The 22,263-nt window shown below is 42.1% G+C and overlaps 1 protein-coding gene across 1 annotated transcript in view; it reads right to left on the bottom strand.

Annotated features, from left to right (window-relative positions):
* pag1 (phosphoprotein membrane anchor with glycosphingolipid microdomains 1) overlaps positions 1 to 21,600 on the bottom strand; it is a 28,474-nt gene extending 6,874 nt beyond the window's left edge. The window contains exons 1-4 of the mRNA XM_027006364.2: positions 21,321 to 21,600; positions 2,069 to 2,290; positions 1,573 to 1,624; positions 54 to 156 (exon numbers count right to left, since the gene is read on the bottom strand). Coding sequence (XP_026862165.2) covers positions 54 to 156; positions 1,573 to 1,624; positions 2,069 to 2,235 — 322 coding nt within the window. The 5' untranslated portion in view covers positions 2,236 to 2,290; positions 21,321 to 21,600. The remainder of the gene's footprint in view (positions 1 to 53; positions 157 to 1,572; positions 1,625 to 2,068; positions 2,291 to 21,320) is intronic.
* Between the last annotated feature and the right edge of the window lie 663 nt (positions 21,601 to 22,263).

The following is a 22,263-nucleotide window of genomic DNA, read 5'->3' on the forward strand; positions in this document are numbered from 1 at the left end:
TATAATAAGAAAATTGTACTTGGAAATATTATGAATTAATAAGGGCATTTTACCTGTACCACTTGTAAGAGGTCCATTGTGGGAGCTACTGGCCACCAGATCAGTGCCATGACTGCCTGTTTCTGCTGACTGGCTACATGTCTCTTTTTCTGATACCTGCATTAAGACATTAAGATTGATGAAGTCAAATCAAATGGTATCCTTACTGTTAGAAATCCACACAGCCTAAAAAACAATTAGGACAAAAGCAAGAAGATGAAGTGTTTTGTTTTCAAACCGTAGCCAGAAAGTGACTCTGGCTCCACCTAGTGGCACTGCTAGCAGGGTGATTAAGTCCCACTGAGGCTGGAGATTAAAGCAAATAGGCACTCTGCTCGTCAGGGGAAGACAAAGACCCCATTTAACCCATCATCCTGTGACAGACACTGCCATTTAAAAGAACACTTCCTCAGCATTTTCCATGACGAGGCATACATTATTATATAAAGGCTGCCCACTAGATATCCATCACTATTAAAAAAAGGTTTCCACTCCCTTTGGGCTTCGTATTCACATACTACAGGGTGTGATTAGAGAGAGATTACATCAAATTCTCACCAAAGGCTTTACCACTGTCCATACAACCTCACTTTACATTATCCTGGCATGGTCCTTTAGCCACCTAAATCTTGCAACTTAATTCCATATTTACATAAAACAGAAAATACTTAAGATAAATAAGAAAATAATTTTAAGACTGACATAGGCTGTGGAGCTGGCAGCAAAACAGTGTGGTAAATGTCAGTATGTATGACCAAAAGGTGAGAGGGTTTCTTCCTTCATATGTGAGACTCCTTTCTTTATCGGTCCGTAATATGTCTCCTCAGAAGAATCTTACCAAAATGTTTTGGTGGCAGGTAGCACTGAGCTGAGCCCATAGTCCCCATTCAGTAGACAGTCATCAGAAAATTAACCACTTAGAGATGGTTATGGCCAACAACTAAACATCTCTCTCTCTCTCTGTCTCTGTGTGTGTGTGTGTGTGTGTGTGTGTGTGTGTGTGTGTGTGTGTGTGTGTCTCTGTCTGTGTGTGTGTGTGTCTGTGTGTGTGTGTGTGTGTGTAAGTGAGCGAGAGAAAGAAAAAAGTCCAATGTGATTGTCATAGATGCTCCCTGCTGAACAGTGCTGAACCTTCGCCTCCCTGCAGAAGACTCACCCTCATGGACAGGCTTCTCAAACCCAAGCTTGTCCTGGCCAAACCATGAAGCAAAGTAAACTTTCCTGCCTCATGCTTTTACCCTGGGCAAGAGCTTCAGGAAGTCCCATCATTCTGTCCCCAATCTGCAAACCCTCCACCCCACGTGCCCACCACAACAGGACCAGCCCCTCACTACTGTACAACACCACAGATCAACTCTCTCCCCATGCAGCTCAAACACGCCCTTTGCCAGGGCCCTTTAATCATAATCCTTTTTGGAAAATGCCTTTGCGCTGATGAGAAGAAAAGTACTTCATAAGGTATGACGAGCCTCAGTCAGCACAGAGTGAGCTGAAATGCAGAAAATCCTTGATGTGAAATGTGCCCCAAAATACCCCATTCATCAGGTTCTCATGGTCTCCAGGAAGTTGGTTTGCCTTCTTCTGCCTGGGGAAAAAAAAAGAGAAGGACGACTACTGAAAAAACATTGATTAAACCTGTAATTTGAACCTATAGGATGCTGCCCTAGCACATGTGGATTAATTACCTTGATCCATACGTTTGAAGATAAAGAACTAGTTTGGAATTACATGCCAATTTGCCTGTACCAATTTTCCAATGGGCATGTACTATAGTAATACTGAATTGCTTACAGTAAATGTGATGCAGTGTACAGGGATGGTGTACCATGTACAACGTGGTACACTATTCAGTTCCATTGAACTGTCTATTGTTAAATGTACTTTAAAAATACATTGTTCATAAGCAGCTTTAGGAACCAGAGCCAGAACCCCAGGAAGGCAGGTCCACACACTTTATGGAAGAGGTTAGACCATGTGTGCTGAAGCTGTGGATGTCCACACTGACTGGTGGAGCTGGGCGGGTACTCACCCCTGGCATCCAGCACACAGAAGCAGGAGCAAGGTGAGGAGCAGGAAAGCCGAGAGCACGGCAAGCGGGCCCACCAGAGCAAGCTCTCTGCTGGCCGGTGCCGTCCATCCGCCAACCTCTGACCCTGTGACCTCTGATCCCCATGGAGTGCCCAGTGCAGGAGCCATTACACATCACAGTGAGGAGCAAAGTGCACCTGCCAAGCAGAGCTTACTGGAGAAGCTAAAGGGGGGTGGGGGGAGAAAGAGAGAAAGAAAGAGAGAGAGACAAATTTAAACAAAAGTGAAGTCAAGTAAACATTTATCACATGTCAAATAGGCTACATCATTCACATCATCATGTGCTCCATCAGCATGAACATTTAGCACATCACAGTAAATATTTACATCAGGTACTTTTGGCCATGGTGAGAAAACCACAGTTCCTGTCTGAAACTTCCATTTCAGGAAGGTATTAAATTAACATTTAAACATCACCATGCAATATAGGTGTTGTTTGCAAATCATATTTCATTTACCACAAGGGGGAGCACAAAGGCAGACCCAGTACACGAGTCTCAAAAATGCCATGCGTAGCCCTTATGCCATATATTGCAGTCTAAGAATCCACCTAAACAAATGGCTGCTGGGTGTTTCAACAAGCAGCCCCCACACGTAGGCCAGTTTGAACTGACAATGGTCCAAAGGCTCAGGGCAGTCTCAATAGAGCTGCTGTTGCGGGTTATTTTTAGGCAGGGAGGGTAGCAGAGAATACCCCACCTCCATAAACTGAATGAACAGATAAGGATCAGATGGCAGGCATCCCAGAGAGTGGCAGAGGCCCAAGCTCTTTTGTGTCAGAGCTGAGAGAGAAGAGGAAGACAGCAAGGCAGGATCTGTGAGGAAAGAGCCTGTCCTGGGCATGGCTGCTCCCGCGCTCCCTCACCCTCTTCAACATTAGAGTGCAGGGAGCAGACAGCCTTGGAAAACATCATTAAAATCCCACAAAGCACTGGCAGCTTGGCAGCTGACAGCCTTATTTTAATATATTTGGCTTTTTGGTTCTAAATAGAAAGCTCACTTGGGTTGTGTGTGTGTTTTGAAAAAGCCTATTATACTACTCAAGAATGTATGCAAATGTAGCAGGAAGATTCGATATGTACACTCACATCAAGCAAAGATCACAACACAGTATGTCAACAAAAAGCCCAAAGAAGGTTTCTAAAAACCTGACATATGCCTTGTTCTTCCAGTTACTTGAATATGAACAGAGGACATTAGCAAAGCTTGGACATTTAAGGATATACATATATAGTGCAAGATAAACAAGAGCAATGTTTGGTTAAATCAGCTTCAAAACAATTTTACATACCGACATATATACATGTATTGGTGTGTGAGTACATATGCATACATGTGTTAAGTTCTTGTTGAAGTCAATAAAGGCATTGTTGGGGGGTGCTTCAAAGCAGAACATTTCCTTGAACACCTACCATCACAGATTCTTCCATTAAAGAGAGGAGATCATGCTAGATACATACCAGATGCATCCATTACAGCAAAAAAAACCAAAACAAAAACACAGTCTCCTGCACAAGCTAGGAAATGTCTTTGCCATCCTACACAGACACTCAGTTGGCTAAGATATAGGCAGATAAAGCCGATTCGTGGCCGGGAGAAGCTTAGCACAAGGCAGTGCCCAGCAGAAAGCCGGCCACCCTGCCTGGCCCGACGAGTCACAGTGATGGATGCCCTGATATGATAACAACATGACATCATGCGGTTCTGCATCTTCCCTGATGGTACGGGCTCTCTGCGAGTAATGAAAACACTTCCTCTAGGGCCCAGGATGAGGGTGCTGCCAAAGCTGTGTGGGGCACCATGTTCTCAAGCTCGCAGCATGCGCTCACCTCCGTCTGCTAAGAACCATGTACGAGAGCCACTGTGTCACATGTGTGTCCATAAACAGATTTGTGTTCATGAATGTGTGCATGTGCATGTAAGAGGGAGACATTACTAAAGAAAAAGCACTGAACAGCTTGTTCATAAGTCCTCTGGTACAGATACAGAATTGCCATAGTGACGATGCACTAATCATAGCTCCTGCAATCATTTGCTCTAATGAATGTGCTATATCACACTGGAAGGAATGCACCACAACTGCTGAACAAAATAAATACAGTGTGTGTGTCTACATGCATATTTATTGCAAGACTTACAACCCAAGAGTTCATAGAGGAAGCGGACTTTTTTCCTTGGGAACATCATAACAGTACTTTTCATGCCATTGAAAATAAGAGAATGTAAAAGCCATTTGAGAAGGAATGTTTGGAGAGACTGAGATCTGTAGCTGGGGTTCCCCCCAACACAGGGCATACAGACAGCTTGTTCCAGCCCCACCTCTGCCCCAACCCAACCACACCACCCAGAACACTTGCAAGAACCAGCCCCTCTCTGGAACTCTTTCCTTTAGGCTGCTAGTCTCTTCTAAGCTTTGGATTTGTCAGCATGCTGGGTGTTGGCTGTAGTGGATTAGAAGATATGAAGTGTGAAAACGTGCTGTGTTTGGGAATGCCTACAACACCCCATCCAAGCCTCCCAGAGTGCAACCATGGAGTGAGTGTGTGAGGGTTTAGTGGAAGAGCCCAGCTGGACAGCCCCTGAGAACACATCCGCTGCAGTGTTCTCATATTACCACCACATGCATGTCTGGAATAAATAACTGGATTTGGGGAGGGGTAACATAATAAGCATTTTTAGCTTCATTATTTTAAGATTTGCTGATGTCCCACATTACAGGCACAAGGCTTAATCTAAAAGCCCAAGTAATGCACTTCAGTCAAGTTCTACTAGTGAAATATAAGCAATATCTCTGTCGTTAGGAGATCTCATAGACCAAGAGAGCAAATCCAGTAAGCAGCAGGTACCCTAGCTGGTTTTTCCCGGTGGTAAATGGTTTCTGTGGGTTGTGAGGGAGAATGCCAGTCACCTCCTCTTTCCCCTCATGTGTTTGAACTGGATTTTTAAAAAAGAGACAGCTATAAGATCTGGTTTACCATTCTCCTGCTGTGATTGGGTGAGAGCAGAGAGCAAGGGAGGGGTGGAGGAGACCATGTCCCACCTTGCGACTCTGCCTGTTAGATGTTTGCATGCAGACAGGGGTTGTGGCCTTGGCGAGTGCTGTCCAAAACGCTCCCATCACATTGCTTAATGAACTTTGGCTGGTTTCATTATGAGCATTGCCTCTGTGTGGTCCAGAGGGCAGGGAGAGAACTCTGGCAAGTGACCCGCCAATCAGCGTCCCCCTTGCGTAAGCATTGTGTCGGGCGCTTCCAATTAAAACTGCTCCCATTAAGGCAGCTGCCTCTTTGTTTCCATGGCAATGGCGCTCATCCCAGGGGTTAATCATCTGGTGTGAAAATTGATCCCCCAATGGCATGCATGTGACGGGAGGCTGTGTACATTGTTTCCACCTCCTCATTAGTGAGCTGATCCACGTGGAGGTCAGAGCGCATGGATCTGAGGGGTCACAGCACAGGGAGCACAGCTGAATGGGGAGAATGAGCAAACAGGCACTTGTTGAAGGCTTCTACCAGGACTAGCCAGAGCCAGGAGTCCCTGCTCATCTTTGACATGCCCATCATAACACTGAAAAGGGGGAAGCGGGAATATCTCCATGCTGAAGACAGCAGCTGTGCTTGCATGAGAGTAGAAGAATTGCTGAAGCAGATATGCAATTTCCCCACAGAGACTAGGAGAGGCGAAGTGTTAATCACACTCAGCTACCACGAGTGCTTCATTCTGTGGCACTTGGCGGAGCAGTGTTGCTTTATAATACTATGCACCCATAGTAGTGACTGATAAACACTGACATATTGCCATGGTTAATCCAACTGCTCCCTTATAACACACTCAGATGGCATAAGAGTTATTAATAAACCATCCCAACTATCCAAAAGATTTGGCAAAACTTTTGCTTGTTTGATTGTTTCAAACAGGCTCCAGAAAGGCAGCAGATGGGGAGAGAGATGAGACGTGATGAGCTGGCACTGGCTTCACCTTTGAACTCTACATGTGCAGAGTGCTAAAGCTTCCCATACTGATAGAGCACCTGTGTCTACACATGATCAGAACCACAACTCATTATCTGGCAGTATAAAGTCCCTTGACAGTGGCGGTGGTGACAGGCTTTGAGACAGACTGCGTACCTCCTCTCCCATGCTCTTTAATGCAAAATGGAGATGAGAGGCAGAGAGAGGGGGCTGTGCGTGCCCCAGCCAGGCCTCCTCACCCTCCCTTATCAGGGGTGCAGCTGGGCAGAAAAAGGGATTAGTGGCCCTTATAGCAGGAGCCTGTGCTTTCCACTCTTCACATGGAAGGCCACTGAGTGGATGAATTGCAATGCATCCTCCAGTGCTGTACCTGCACTTTCAAGCAACACTAGCACCCTGCTATGGCTGTGATATCATCAGCATCATCCAAACTAGCCACAAACCAAGTGTCTCAACGCCTGCCTCTGTAGACTGGAGGGAAGTACTGGGGGAAGTGAAAAGGGAGTGCAAAGACGAAATGGAAATGTGATACTGTTTTACATCCAGCCAATGTGCATCAAAGCAATTTATTAAAGCTCACAGAACTCTCTGTAGAGGTATATAGTGCACTGGAATTACAACCCCTGGGTTATTAGTTATTCCCATAGAGACATATCCACCTTACAAAATAGAACTGCACTAAATAGAAATGCATTAATTGTGATCTTTTGTAATCAGCTCGTTAACTGGGAAATTAGTTTAAAAAAAATCCCAGTTTTGATTGATGCATGATTACCTGGGCAGTCTATGGTGAGAGCATTACAAGGTTTTATTTGAATTCAGTGGAGAACGGAGGGCCATGTCACCTCTCCCCTCCTCCAGGGCTGATCTGAGATGGGGGTGGAGCCGCCCTGCACTGCGAGGAGTATTCCCACCCCCGCTTGATTTATTTAACTTGGGACACAGCGAGAAGGGTGTCAGCGAAATAAGTGTATTTGTGCATGCCAGGTATAGGGGTGTAGGGAGGGTTACTGCATAGCTGATGCTTACAGTGACCTTTCTAGCACACCATTTATCAGAGATCCTCCACAGGGAAGGAATCCATAATGTGCTTATTTGAATGTCTTTCTCTTCTCTTGCAGCACATTCTAACATTGCACAATATGCATCAGTGAATAATTCTGTTCATCACCCTGTGAAATTATGGTCGGATATGGAGGCTGTTGCACTGTGGCGTAACCAGCGGAACAAATCCGGGGTTGACTGAATGACAAAGAGGGACCCAGGCACGGCTGAAGACCTGAAGCACTCCTCTATTAACAAATCCACTCCATTGCATATATGCCTTTTTAAAATGTGTTGCTTTCAAATACCTCCATCTCTAAATTGCAGCTATGGCTGTGTGGCTTTCTTCCACTGCAGTAAACACATAATGCTTAGATAAGACACAACTGAACACTTGCAGAAAGCATTAGTGGGTAAACAGAATGAAAACTGCTCAGACCCAATAAAATGGAGCAGTTATGGTGAGGTGGCAAAGGCATCTCAGAATAGAAATGAACCAATTAGAAGAGGCGTCTGCCACACAGCTATGCATGTGCAGCAGAATACATTAGCAAGCCGTGTCAGCCATGCAGGTTCATGGGACTCTTAAGTGTTGTGGTGGCTGCAGGCAAAGCCAAGGATAGGCATCTGGGGCTTATGGAGCAGTTAGAGAAGGGGACAAGTTTTGGGAGGCTCAGGCTCACAAGTGGGCCTGTGGTGCTCCCCATCTTGCTGCCTGGGTAGCTCAGCGACAGATCTCCTCTAGTCCTGCCTGCAGCTGCCCTGCCCGACAGCTCCTAATCACCTCTCTATGTGCCTGCAACTCATTCATTAGTAGTAATTACCTGTCAATCGGCTATCGTCTTTTTTCATTAGAGCATTAAGGCCAAATAAATTCAGCACACACACAAACACACACAAATCTGCAGTCAATATTTCCCTTTCTCCTTTGGCAATGACATATAGGCCCATCATGTCTGTCTGGCTGACTGCCTGATCGCTCTATCAGAGTGTAATTTGAGCCCGAACTCAGAGACAAAGTCGTTAGCATGAAATATGATGAAACACCAGAGCCATGCTGCACTATCCAGCAGCAATGCTCTTTTTCATACATCTCTCAACCCTCCCGTGGGGTCATCAATAATTCTCTTAGAATGGGTACACAGTGGCTATCACGAACTCATCGGCTTAAGCTGTAGAATCTCATCTTTGTTGAGGTTGTAACCTCAAGATGGGATGGAGCCGTGCTCTCCAAGTGTGAAGCATGTTGGGAACAGCACGTAAAGAGGAAGGAAATTGTGAATGGGCTTTGAGGGGTGAAGGTGAGGTCAGACTTTCTCCCGAGTTACTCTATAAAATCGTTATCAAAACATAAGCAATCAACGGGGAAATTCTAATTAAGCATTGCGAAGAATAATCACTTTTTTTTCTTGTCATAAGCTGCCTGTTTCTCAGAAAGGGCAAATATATTCCCTGAAATAATTCCAAAGAAAATAAGTGAAATCCTTAGGAAAACACTGCCATATAAACAACATTTAACATAAATACATAAGTGCCACAGACAGGCAGAGCCTACTACTCTTATGGTGACTGTATTGATTGGATTCTATACACAGAGAGCTTGACTGCACTACTACATGTTTATCCATTAAAATTCCTTGGGGCTGGACACAAGAAGGCAAACAGCATGATAGAGGTGCTTCTCACAGAGCTGTCCCTGCCCACAGAGCTGCTGTAGATGGCTTGGTTATGGTGGAGTGAGCCATCTATATGCCCATGCTAGCATGAACATTTTCTTCAGCTGTTCCAAGCTCTCAGACGGTCATCTTCCAGCCCAAGGGCTTAGGGAGGTATTTCAATCAACTGGACAGGGTTCAGGCCACAGGAAGCACTGGCCAAGATGCAGGCAGAATTCCCTCCTCAAAAACAAGCTCCCCCCCCCCCCCCATGTCCCAGAGAAGGACATGAATGGGATCAGGACCACAATTTGGCTGTAGCAATTGCGGGACCTTGCCATGTGTTCAGTCCATAGCTGAGAGCTTCTGTACCACTGATGTATCAGCAGGTAGAAAGGATATATGGAAGAACCGCTTTGGTGAAACAAAGAACTGGAGCTTCCCTTTTCTTCTTTTGTTTTGCTATGCAGCTTTTATTTTACAATCTGATACTAATATGTTTCAATTTATACATGCAGAACCAGTTCCTTTTTCAGTTGGGGTCATTGCACCACATTTCTAAAAGAGAACAAGTCAGTGCTCTGAAGTGCCATGTTGTAAAGCCATGTCTGTGTGGACTGGGATTATGAGTGCATTCTGCTAGGCAACAGCCACCATATTTTTTTAATGCCAAAAACAATTGGTGTGACTCTACAGTCAAGTAAACCTCATAGGTTAATTACCTAAAATTATGATTTTAACCAATATCTTCTTCTATGGCTAATTACAAAATGGGACAATTGGCACTGGAAAAATTCTGTAAAAAATACCTCAGCATATATAAACTTTATTCTTTCATTAATTCATTTTAGATGTCACAGTTTATCAAACCAAAAAGGTTTTAAAAGATTAAACTCATCAATTTCCAACTTTGGATGTGTAATCAAAATTCACGAAAGCAAATAAATATCATGTACACAATCATTTTGTCCTGGAACCTGGGTTAATGCAATAACTCACCCCCAAGCTTTTCTGGCACTATTCCACATGTGCATGCTTCTCAATATACTGTCACAAAGTTCACACGCTCATTACTTGTAAAAATAATTTTCAAATTCACTGTGCTGTTCTACATCAAATGAACACCAGAAGGTTGTATACAGAGTTAATTGAACAGCTGCATAATCACAACCAGGTGTGGTGTGTCTGACAGAAAATCTTAAGAGTGGCAGTAAAAATCTCCACCTGTAACAAGGACTAAGAGAAGGCTTTGATGTCGGGCCTTCAAGATGAGAATGCGGGAGCAGCAGAGAGAAACAGAAGAGTAGGAAAACATATGTGGGAGAGAGACAGAAAGAAAGAAAAGTGGGAGAGAGCCAAAGAGAGAGATCGTGCAAGACTTAGATGCTGAGCAAGGCTTATTTAAGTTCCCTTCAAAATGAGAGAAGGAAAGACAGACATGAAACTACCACAACTGCTGGCCTTTGCCAGATTTCACTTCTCACCAAATAAACAGATCACATGTTCAGGATATATTTTGCTGCTTAACGTGGGGAAATGCAAATCATTTGAGTAATTTTTAGTTTACCCACTAAAAACTCACAGATGTCAATAGCTCAATGCTGGTGAAATGTTGCAGGGCAGGTATCTTAAAGTGAATGTAAATACTAAAAGAGCTATTCAAGTCTGTTTGCACATCAAATAAAAACAAGTTTTACATCCCTCATTTGAGTCATGGTTATGACTCTTGGACACCAAACATCAACATAACCTTACATAACTAAACTATGAGGTCATATAGTAATAAATGCAAATATGCTTAAGGAAGTAGGACCTAATGGCAACCAACAGTTCGCCTATTTACATCAGTCAAGGGTAGCTTCTGTACACCAAGACCATGTGACAGGCTGCATAGTGAACAGGACAGCTAAAACAGATGTCAAGCCCCTCAAAAATCCATGAGATTGTGCTCCTTGGTGTCAGTTCTTATATGAGTGACCAGACAATTTTCTTTTTTTCACCATCCCTCTTCCTCATTCTGATGGGTTTGTTGACTGCTGGGAATGTGTGTAAAATGGCATGTAAAGATGACCCCACACTGAGGGCCTTGGGGAAGAACATCAAAGCTTTCCAGTGCATTTATGCACAGTCATTATGAGTAAACAGCCATAATCGCTGAAAGACATGAAATCACACACTGCTTCCTGCCCGCAGAGGAAATGTGTGCAGTAAAAAAAAAAATTTAAAAAAAGCCACACTATTATTCTTCACTGCATTGTGATTGCTGCCATCAAAGTGTTCCACTGTGAATAACTATTGAATTGCAAAGTATTTGAAAGAAACCAGGTTGCTGCATAGCAAGCTCTGCAGGTTATGTAAGGTTATAAGATGACTTTCCCAGCACATTCCACATCGATATGGAAGCAACAAATAGGAGTGACCAGGCAACAGCTATATAATCTGCACCATCCAGTCACCTGGAACCTTTTGCTTTGCCTGACACAAACTAACCTCCTGGAAAGAACCAATGCCAATGCTTATTCATAACAGTCCTGAAAAAAAGGTGACGAGTGATGAGTTTAGAAAACCCAACCTGATGCAGGTGAGGCCTAAGGCATCCTCACCAGTCAGAATCTTCTGGTGGACATGAGATTAAAATACACAGAAGAAATATGTGGCTCAGGCAAGGAAGAAAGTTAAGTAAAAATAAGGCATGGTCACAATCTTATTGGCAAAACCCAGTTAGTTATAAACTACAGCTATACAAACACACTGAAAAAGTAGCAATTAAAGATATAAAATAAAGAAAACAACAAATGTGGGTTTTAATTAGGTGTTTATGTGTATAAGAATATTTTCAAACATCTGAGATCTCTTTAGCTACCAATTCTGAATGAAGCACTGTAGTAGGCTTCTTGTTCTTTTGTTACACCTTAACTTGTGCAGCACTTGCCTCAATTTTCTGTCCACCTTAAATCTCACAGAAGATACAACTAAATAGTCAACTTTAGTTTCATGAATGACACAAAATGTATTTGAAATGGTAGGACAGAAATATATTTGCTTCAAATGGCTTACTCTTTCTGACAGACCAACTGTAAGGTGCTGCCAAAAAAAATCTAACAACTCTAATACAATTACTAATGCAAATAATACTACCTACAGAATTCTCAACTAGGACAGGATATAAACAATATTAACCTCATATTTTAAAGGCAAGTGAAAACACTGAGTAAAAAAATCTGTTCCTTCTTGACCACACCCTGTGCACTGGCAGCTTGTGCTAGGCCTTATTGCTGTGGGCTGGTCTCATCTCTCACTCTTCCTCCAAGTGGCTCAGTGAGGTCCCATGTACTGACTGGCATGCAACTGGCACCAATCTGACCATCCGTCACCCAGCAATTCCGTCACTCGGAGTCAGCATGAAAAACGGATCAGTCTGAGTCCTACTGAACACTCCCTACCAGCTATAATCCAGATGGACTGGGTTGCTTCTGAATCCCAATAAGGCCAGGATTCACTCTACACACATCAATAAGGAAATATTTGTCAACTGAGATCAGTGTGGAAATGTACCATTTCACAAACATCAGTTAAATATCAATAATACTATGCACACCAGATAGTTTATTGTATTTTCAGATCATCTTTAGTTGATATTGAAAATGTACTATTAAGAGGTTTTGTTCAGGTCTTGGCCCTATTTGAATTCTGATCTTCCAGCCACTCAATCACTGTGACTTTCTGATGGCATCTGTGCCTTGTGCTGGTCATTCTGCTGTGGGACTGTCACTGGGAGCCTAGCCCAAAAGCACTGCCTGGAGCTTCTGTGTCAATTATTTTGCCTCATTACTACTAGAGCGGCTGCAGCAACTGGGATGGAGCTGAAGGGACGAGAGAAAAAAAAGGGGTAGAGAGAGAGAGAGAGAGAGAGAGAGAGAGAGAGAGAGAGAGAGAGAGATGCATGAACTGACTGCTATGTAAATCATTTATAGACACTGTGGTGACTATGGCTTATTGAGCTACTGGTGAGCCATGGTAAAAAGGTTACTAGAAGATCTGCATGGCTTCACAACAATTTGCATAGTATTTTTTTTTCTATTATTGGCCACAAACTATTCAATCACAGGCATCAGTTCCCAGGCTTATAAAGTCTGATTTAGGCTGTGCCTGTGTCATCTGTATGGATGCCAGAGAGAAAAGGTCTCTAAGGAACAGACAGGAATTTACTGAGGCATGAAAGAGAAGAGTGTAAAATGGTTGGAGAACTGCACATATTCACAGACGTTTCATGTCTCAAATGGTAAAGAAAAGTGATAGCTTAATCAATCCCTATAATGAATAAAATGAAAAGGAAAGTTAGTTGATGGTTCCACCATTAATGTGAGAATCCCATGAACTATACACAAACCAAGTGCCATGATTCCTTTAGCAAATCTGTCAAAATGGTCCTGCAGCACATGGCCTATTCAACTGGCAACCTTCTGCATATCGTGACATGTACATCTCTCCTCCTAATTCCCTTATGTATCCAAGATGGGGCTGCATCTCAGCGGTCTCTCCCAGCACATTCCATTACAAGAGGGATTTCACATCCTGTTCCAGTGTGCTTTCTACAGGCACTTCCCACAACTTTCCTGGGACCTTGGTTTGCCTTGCAGCAGCCACTCTCAAGTCCCTGCTAGGCCTCTTATTTCCTGTTCACCAGTTGTTTTCCATCTGCCACCATACGTCTGCAGTCCCACTGTCATGCCACATGCCACCTCCTGCTCTTTCTTTCTTCCTTTCAATGTTTTGTGCTAGCCACTCTTGGTCAGTCCCCAGCACATGGTAGTTAGCATCATGTGACCACACATGGCTCCCTTGCACATTTGCAATGCATGGTGCATGGCCACTACTAATCATGAATCAGCTGCCTAGGCCATTCAGGGGTCATTAAGCAGCTGCTGGGCTAACTTCTTTGCTACTCACTATTCCCTATGGTTCTGTGTGCCAGTAAGAATTTAAAATCATCGTCACCATTTCTCTTCACTGTACCAGCACAGCTTTCACTCTCACTTCACTTCTAATTTTCCACTTTTGTCTACCCCAACACTTCTACACTGAGATCAGCACTTTGCTGGAAGACATAATCTCTTCCCTCTAGGTCATTTTGCTACAAATCCATCTTTCTCCCCTCTGGACATTTCAAGCTGTCTGGCCTCCATATTAGATGGAGATTTAGCTTTCCAGGATTATTAAAAGTTAACAGTTATTCACTCTTGGCAAAGTGGTGAGGCCAGAGAATGTGAGCGCCTTTTTTCCTGTGGAATTCTAAAAATGGCAATACTCTGACAAATGATTTAAAAGTGCAAAGAGTCAAATCTCATGAGATCCAGGTTTCATGGAAGGTGGAGGTTTTGTTGCAGCATAAATTCAAATGAGGCAGCCAGAAACAGAAGACTGCACTCTTTTGGGTCTGGCGCATCTATCAGATCCATGTAGACAGATGAAAGAGCCTAAAGCGAGTGAGCAAGCGAGCGAGTGAGAGATGGGCACTCCACTGGCCCCCAATGCGCCCTCACTGACAGCAGTTTCATTTGGATAGAATATTCTGACAGACACTCATAAGACAGACACGAGAGAGAGAGAGGGAGAGAGAGAGATGCCTTTCTTATTCACATAATCACATTGGCATAATCCTCTCTCTCATATATTACAGCCTTCCTTTAACATGACTGCTTATTATGATGGTGAGAGGCTATAATAACAGGATAGATAAACAGTGACTGTAATTATGGTAATAATGACTATGAAGCAGGGGGTGTCAGCAAAATCAGCCTGCACACAAAAAGCTCCATAGAAGGATTTTTATAGCTACTATTGCTCAGAGAACAAATACGGTACAAGGTACTTTAAGATTTAAAATAACTGACTCACTAAAGACATTTCATATCAAGGAATCACCATGGTTCCCCTTTTGTCTCTCTTCTATGAAAATGAAAACTAAGAGAAAAGAAAATAAGACAAAGTCAGTGGTGTGTTATTTTCTCATCTTCAGAGCCTGGCCATTCAAAACATGTCCTCCATGGGACTAGGTCTTCCTTGGAACATTACCACCTATAATTTTACTAAAAAAGTGATTCTCAACACTGACATCTTTGGAGACAGTGTTAATATCCTGCCTGTCCACAGCCTATGAGACAGGCACAAAATACTGAATAAAATTGTTCATTTAATTATTATGGGACCTAATCACACAGAGCTGCCACGCTGCCATTTCTGGTGTGCTCTTAGACCGAACTTGGTAAGCAGTCAAAAGAGAGGAGTTCCCTTGTGACCTGTCAGGCTTCAATAAGAATATTCAGTAGCAGGTCATGTCTTGTGGCAGAGTAATGTCTGTGTGAGTGGATAGTGGGTTTGTTTCCATGAAGATGTGGGCTGAGGTGATGGGCTTAGAGCATATGTTATGGATTCTCTACAGTTACAACCACTCATTGGTGCGCTTTAACCTCAGTACTCAGACTCAAATCAGAGGCATTTTTCTCATGATGACACAAACCATAAACTATTTTTAAACATCTCTAAGCAATGTGTCAGAGCTGAAGCTATGTTTCTCCTTTCTTTTTTTAAAGTAAACTTTCTGTTCTTGATAAAACCTCCTAAGAATACATCTCAAGAGTGTTCTTTAAAGGTGGCTGAGCACAAACCTCTGGCAGCCTTTTGTTAGGTGCCTAATGTATTTTTGAGGTTTTTTTAATTAATATGCCCTTTGCAGATAAAAAGCCCATTTCCTAAATACTTGCAGTGAACAGGAAGGGGGAGGGCCAGGTTAATTGTGAAAAGTGTATTTTGGGTAGAGCAAAAATATTAGACGTGCCCTTTCACTTCCACCCATCCAAGGCTGAGCTGCCAGAGATGAGGGTGACTGGGAAGCTTCAGGGAGTGCCACAGGGAGTGGAGTAAAGTCCACATGCCCCATTGATGAGCCACTTACCCAACCATCACATGACTTATCTGGTCTCCCTCTCTTTGCCACTTCAACATATCTGAACTTTGACCTTATGTGATTTTGACCTTATGTAACCTTGTCTCACTCTGAGGACATTCTGCTGTGGGCGAGTACGTAAATATGTTCCCCTCCCCCGATCTCCTCTGAAAACAAACACAACACAAAGACATCGGTATGACAGTCATACGCCATAGCTTCAAGGGAAGTGTTGATTTGCATTTAGGATCCTCAATCTTCAAGAATAGCAACTGGTGCTACATTAAAAAAAACAAAATGACAATGACATCCTCTGTTTATCCACTTCCATCAGCAGTGACACAAGTGACGGACATGCCAGTGTCTCAGGCTCAGTGCTGCATGCTTGCAGCTAAGGCCCACCTGTGTGACCCACAACCATGCAGAAACAGGAATCTGACACACAGCCCTGAATCTGTGGAGCTGGCTAGCATGCTGCATGATCAGAAGTGGAATCAGTTAGCTATGGTGTGCCTGGGAGAGAGCTGTGCAGCAGGACAGGGGCCTCATGGGGCCCCAAGGCTGTCCTTCTTAGAACATGCTCTGCAGAGCAGAGGCCTCCATCACTTTTGCATCCTGCACTTTTGCATTCGTGAAATCACAACAGCAGGGAGGCTGAAGACAGCTTTCTGCTATTCAGGACAGTTGTTAAGGGAGAAAGTGACATTGCGGTTACATTAAAAATGTTTATTTTACTTGTTTTAGTGGAATCAATTCTTCAGTTGATTTCATATTTAGTATCTACAACAAGAGCACTCACTGCAGAATGATTACAAAATCAATGCTACATAGAAAAAGATATTAATGTGAAATCTACTTGTGTTGTATTACGGGAATGAGATAATGATGACACATTCTGCAATCACACCCAAAGAGGAACCACCGGTAATTCCCTCAATCGTTGCCTGCGGCTTTGTAATACTACAGTTAACATCTCGAGTGTATGCAGGATTACTGCCAGACCCTGCCCCAGTGACCATGAGACAGAGGCTATTGACGTGTGGGGTGTGTGTGCGCGCTGGGTGTCAATATGTCAAGAGATGCAACTCCCCCAGGGGCCCATCCTATTTCCCCACACCACTCTGCCAATTTGCTTTAAACAAATTTGCTTTTTTCACTGGAAAACTCTCGCACTGGCTCTACAGAATGTTGGTCTGAGATGTGAAAACCAAGAGCAGCCAACAAAATAATAATCAGCCACAATTCACATATGTCTGTGGTTCTGAGAAAATTGCTATGGGACCCTTGCTTGATAACAGAGCATGCACTGCTGAGCAAGCTTAGACCTGTTGTGTCTGGACAACCTTGTCTGACTGCCACCGACCTTGTCAGCATTACATGTAATCATCAGTGAATCAACATTCCAGTATTATATCTGAGTACCTAATTAAGCTAGGCATCTACAAGGCCCTTGCTGAACAAGTCCAGTGACTCAAGTCTTCTCTCTGCACCTGCTGTTTGGCACTGACTGTGCAGTTGTTTCCCTTGCATATTATATTAAAAATACTTTCAAGTCTGTGAAGTCATCCAGGTCACTGAATCTGGTAAACTTAATATAGTTCCCTTGAATCACATAGGCAATTTAATTTATGTTTCACAGAATATTTTCATATTTCACACATCGTGTAAAAAAATGATATCCATGCCCATACATCAGACATGATTTGTAGTTCACAAAAAATTGTGTTGTCTTGTTTAATTTAGTACTTGAATAATGTTCTACTTAATTCACTTGTGGTGCTGTTGCTGACTTCAAGTTACACATTTAAATGAAGTGAGGAGTGAAGAGAGGTCAGTTGATTCAGTTGCATGAAGAACCATTTACTTTGAGACACTATATACAAATGTTCAGTGTAGTTTCCCTGGGAGATCATATTTGAAATTTCTGTACATTAGCCCTCAGATATATTTGTGTATCTGTAGCATTTGATTCTGTTGCCTTGGATACCAAACAGCTGTGACTCATCCCCATTTCCCCATAAGAAATTTTACTTCAAATGTATTCAAAATCATCATGAATATCATGAATACTGCATATTAAATGAATGAAAACTAAACTAAAATAGGTGGACACTATGGTAGATTTTACACTGAATTCAAATTTGGATTTAGAATATTTCTATTGCATATGGTTTTTAGACAGGGCAATTCAATTTTATATTACTTATTCATAAATAAGCCTGTAATTAAATGTAAAATATGTGCAAGTCTACTTCTAAATGTAAAATGTATGGTTATTTCTGATATTAGGTCTCAGGAACATCCCTCTTCACTATCCAGCAGTAGTCTGCCAACATAGAGGGGATCCACTTTATGTGGTATTGCTTTTCCTTACTATATATAATGATACAAGAGTGTACTGGAACAAACAAACTATTGGTATTAGAGAAAATCTTATAACATATTTGTATCCAGTGTTCAAATATACATAATAAACAAATAAGTAAATAATAATAATAATAATAATAACAAGCAAAATCATTGCATTCAGCTAAAATATTGCAGTCATCTTTCAAAGGGCTTTTTTGCTGGCATTGTTAGGTTATTTTCAGATGCACGACTGGAAACGAACCCTTGCTAGATGCATACGTTGCGGTGAACTCCCCAATTTTAATGTGTTAGTTTTGTTTCCATGACTGAGTGCACACACAGCATTAGTTTTCTGCACCTGTCTAGGTGCTCTAGTAATCATTACATGGCAGACACATCAAAATTTCTATCTAACATATTTGCATCGAGACAAAGATAGGACTCAGCAGATGACATTTTACTACAGCAGTGTTGTCTAGAACACTCTTTACTTATTTAAATACACACTGTGGCATTTAAAAACGGGAGGACAGTGTTCTTCCAAATTTCAAAGCCAATAAAAAAAATCAATCTGCCATGAGTCAATAATTTTGAGACGATTCTGAAGTGCATCAGCCCAATCAATGCTTCATCTAAGGAACATCATTAAGTGTCTCTCCCTGGGCTTAAGGTCCTCTGCTTCTGGTTACTTCTGCATACCAATGATTCAGTTCTGGAACAACTGTGGTGCTACAGAAATAACCTGTTAGTGTCATATATATTGTGTGCGCAGAAATATTTTACTGTGAATATCTTTAAAGAGCATACTTTTTTGTTGTCAAAAATGTAAAATGTCCTCCCGAGGTTTTTTTTTTTTATTAATGGTATTTACAGTACAAAAATGCTCACATAGCATATTTTAAATAGTACACATTTTTATTACTTGTAATTATCATCATCATCATCATGATCATCTTATTAGCTTGGGCATTGCAGACAATGTAACTGAGGAAGTATAGAATTTAATAGCTCAAGAGTACTTCCCATTTCCGTGACTACTGCAGTACTGGGGACATTCACTGGGTGGCTGCCAAACCAAAACACCGTCAGGTCACACCTGGCTGAGTGTGGATGTTCTCACTGAGCACTGAGTAATGAGTAAAAATGTCATTCACAGCGAATTTCACTGAAGCTTTTGCACACTGTTTGCCATTTCACTACCTCGACGTGGATTATATTCAAATTTAGAAGTAATTCAAAATACTTTGTGTTTTCCAAAAGAAAGAGCCAGAGAGGCTCGTGTTAAGCACTGGGACGCAGTTCACTGTTAATACACAGTATGTCCCTTCATGTGTTGTGGTTAAAATTGCATTCAAACACATTACCCATCACTGTGTGCCAAAAGCCCACTTTGGCAGCTTTTAGCAGCCTCCTGCTAACTGCTAAACCCAATCTGAGAAACCCTCTTAAAGAAAATGTGTCACAGCTGGAGAAACATCCAGGCAAATACATGCAGTTGGGCTTGACACAGGCAGAGTGTTCAGCCACAAGAATGTACAAAGGCCTCAGCTGCTGCTCAGAAAAGCTTAGTCTGTAAACTTTCTCAGCACATAGTTTATGAGCAAAGAAGTTCTCAATAAGCACATTATTCATCATTATATATTTTACATGTGGTAAACTAAGATCACTGTTAACACAAGGGCTGATCCTTTCAAAAGGAAGCCCTGACCAGTTCTCAGATACATTCCACAACTGATGTTAAAGAAATTTGGCAAGAAACCCAAGCTCTCTTACACCTTCATTTCTACTTGATGTTTCACTGTAGCTGCAGTAGCCAGTCTTTCCCCTGCCTGACAGGCCTATAATAAGGACCACTGAGTTTTGGTTTCAATCCTCGGCAACATGACACAACACAAACCTAAAAAAAAAAAAAAAAGTATTAATCTTTCTCAAAACCATTAAATCTGGTCCTTGCGATATAACCATTTGTAAGGAGATCAGTGTAAATTACTGAAGTGGCTTAATGTCTTTAAACTACCAACCAGAAAGACAGGTGCAGTTGCTGAGTGTGTGAAACCCTCCAGCACAGCAGAGCACACAGTGCCAGCAGAGCAAATAAGCCTGCAGCCCAGCTCTGTCAAGCAAAACAGCACCACAGGCCTAATAAGGCTGAGGGGACGGCCCCCGGCAAATCTCCAGCATGACCCCAATCCCACAGTTTTGTTTTTCAGCGCTCCAGTGATGTGGGAAAAATGAGCGGGGTTTAAGAGAATCCACTGTTAGCCGACTTAAACAGACCAGACAGCAGGTTTATTGAGCAGTTACTCCACATATAAGTAATCTAATGTATTTAATTATTTAGTTTTACCGATATAACATGATCTGTTGTACTGGCCATAACAAACCAGCAAATAAGCTGCGTAGACTGACAATGTGTGTGAAGCATTTGCTTTGAGACATGATAAACTATCAGTAATTATTCTTTTTCAGAGAACCAAGGGACCCAATGATTAACAGATTTTAAAAACAGCATTCGATTTATTAGTAGACTAAAATAAGAATCAAAATTTTTCATAACTTTTTATTCTCCTAACATTTTAAACAGGAACTGCATTACTTTTCTCTCCATTTTTTGATTAATATATCAAACTAAATAGGCAATATTTTTAGATGAGCTATGTTCACCTGAATTTTACAATAGTAAATTTTATATATAGTTTAATTCGTTTTACATCTCTAAGACTCTAAGAAACAATTCTTAGCAGATTCGTTAAAAATTTTCAGCTTTAGTAGGCATGGTGTTTTTAAATGAAACAATACAGCCAAACGCCTCTATAGGCAAACTTGGTATTTTATATACCAAAGTGTTACTGTAGCTTATAAGAACTCCATCAATGTCACCAAGAACTGCCGATCACCAGGCCTTCCAATAGTTACACAGCTATATTGCAATTCTCGTGGATATTTTTGAATAATCTGTCACCAAGACAGAATTACAATTCCACAGCATTCCATAACATTTATAGGTGGGTGTGTAAGGAATAATGAATTCACACACAGCACTGCGCTTTGCCGAAGAGCGCGCTCCTTTCTGGAATGCTGCGGCACAAAATGAACATGGTGAAACTGTACCTCACTTGTCGTAGGAGTCCCGTGTGCGATTGTTACCGTTATGATTATTTTCATGAATTTGTTTAAAAATTTGACTTTTTCTGCTAGGTTATTTAGAATATATAGGAGATCACTCACCCCAAACGACCATCCATAGAACCGCGAACAGCTGCGACTCTAATAAGTGCGATCCCGTTAGACCACCCAACAACAGTTAAAATCTTATTTGTAAAAATCGGTCGTCTGTTTTCACTGCGTTACACAGGAGGACAGGGCAGTTGTTCTGAGAGCTGAGGCACGCAAACCAACGCGTCCTAGACATACCATACCGGTGCTGAGCTACGCAGACTCTAGCCAGCCTACTCTGCCAGTGCTCTGATATAGGGCTGGAGTGACGTGTTGCAGCCGCGCAATGGTTTTTGGTATGTGGAGTTTTAATGCCTATATACACGGTCGGCACGGCAGGCTATATTTTAATTACACCAGCCATATTTTTCTGTGCATAGCCCTACATAGGTCTAAGTTAACAAATGAACAAATGAAAACAATAAAGGTAAATCATGTTTTAAGGTGACTTTAAGCTGACATTTTAAGTACTGCTTTTAAGGAATGCATAAACATTGCGTTGCTTGCTTCTAAGACCTTATTGTTGCATATTGAAACTACTGTGAAAGCATCAAACCCTACTCAGATACAGATAATTTCAGAAGGTCTCATCCTGCTGAACTGGCCGCACATTGCCTGTTCATTAAATGGAAGTGGCAGATTTCTGGCTTTCTGACATGCTCCTATAGTAGAGAGGAGTGGCTAGAGAGTGAATCAGCGACTGAAAATATATTTAGCACATAAAGCATTGAAAATCAACCCCTATTCTTAAAGGCTGACCCCAAATACTAAGAGTGTGGATGCATTGTTTGTGGGTCTTTTTGGCTGCTTAACCTTAACTCATTTTGGACAATATGAAGCAACTCCCAGTAGTACTAATTATTATTGTTTTTGAGAAGAGGAACTAGCTTACAGAGGCTGTTTCATAGGAAACACGGTCTTCAGCACTTGTTCTAAATATAGTTCTTATTATGGG

This window comes from Electrophorus electricus, chromosome 8 (genome assembly GCF_013358815.1).
Source record: "Electrophorus electricus isolate fEleEle1 chromosome 8, fEleEle1.pri, whole genome shotgun sequence".
Taxonomy (NCBI): Eukaryota; Metazoa; Chordata; class Actinopteri; order Gymnotiformes; family Gymnotidae; genus Electrophorus; species Electrophorus electricus.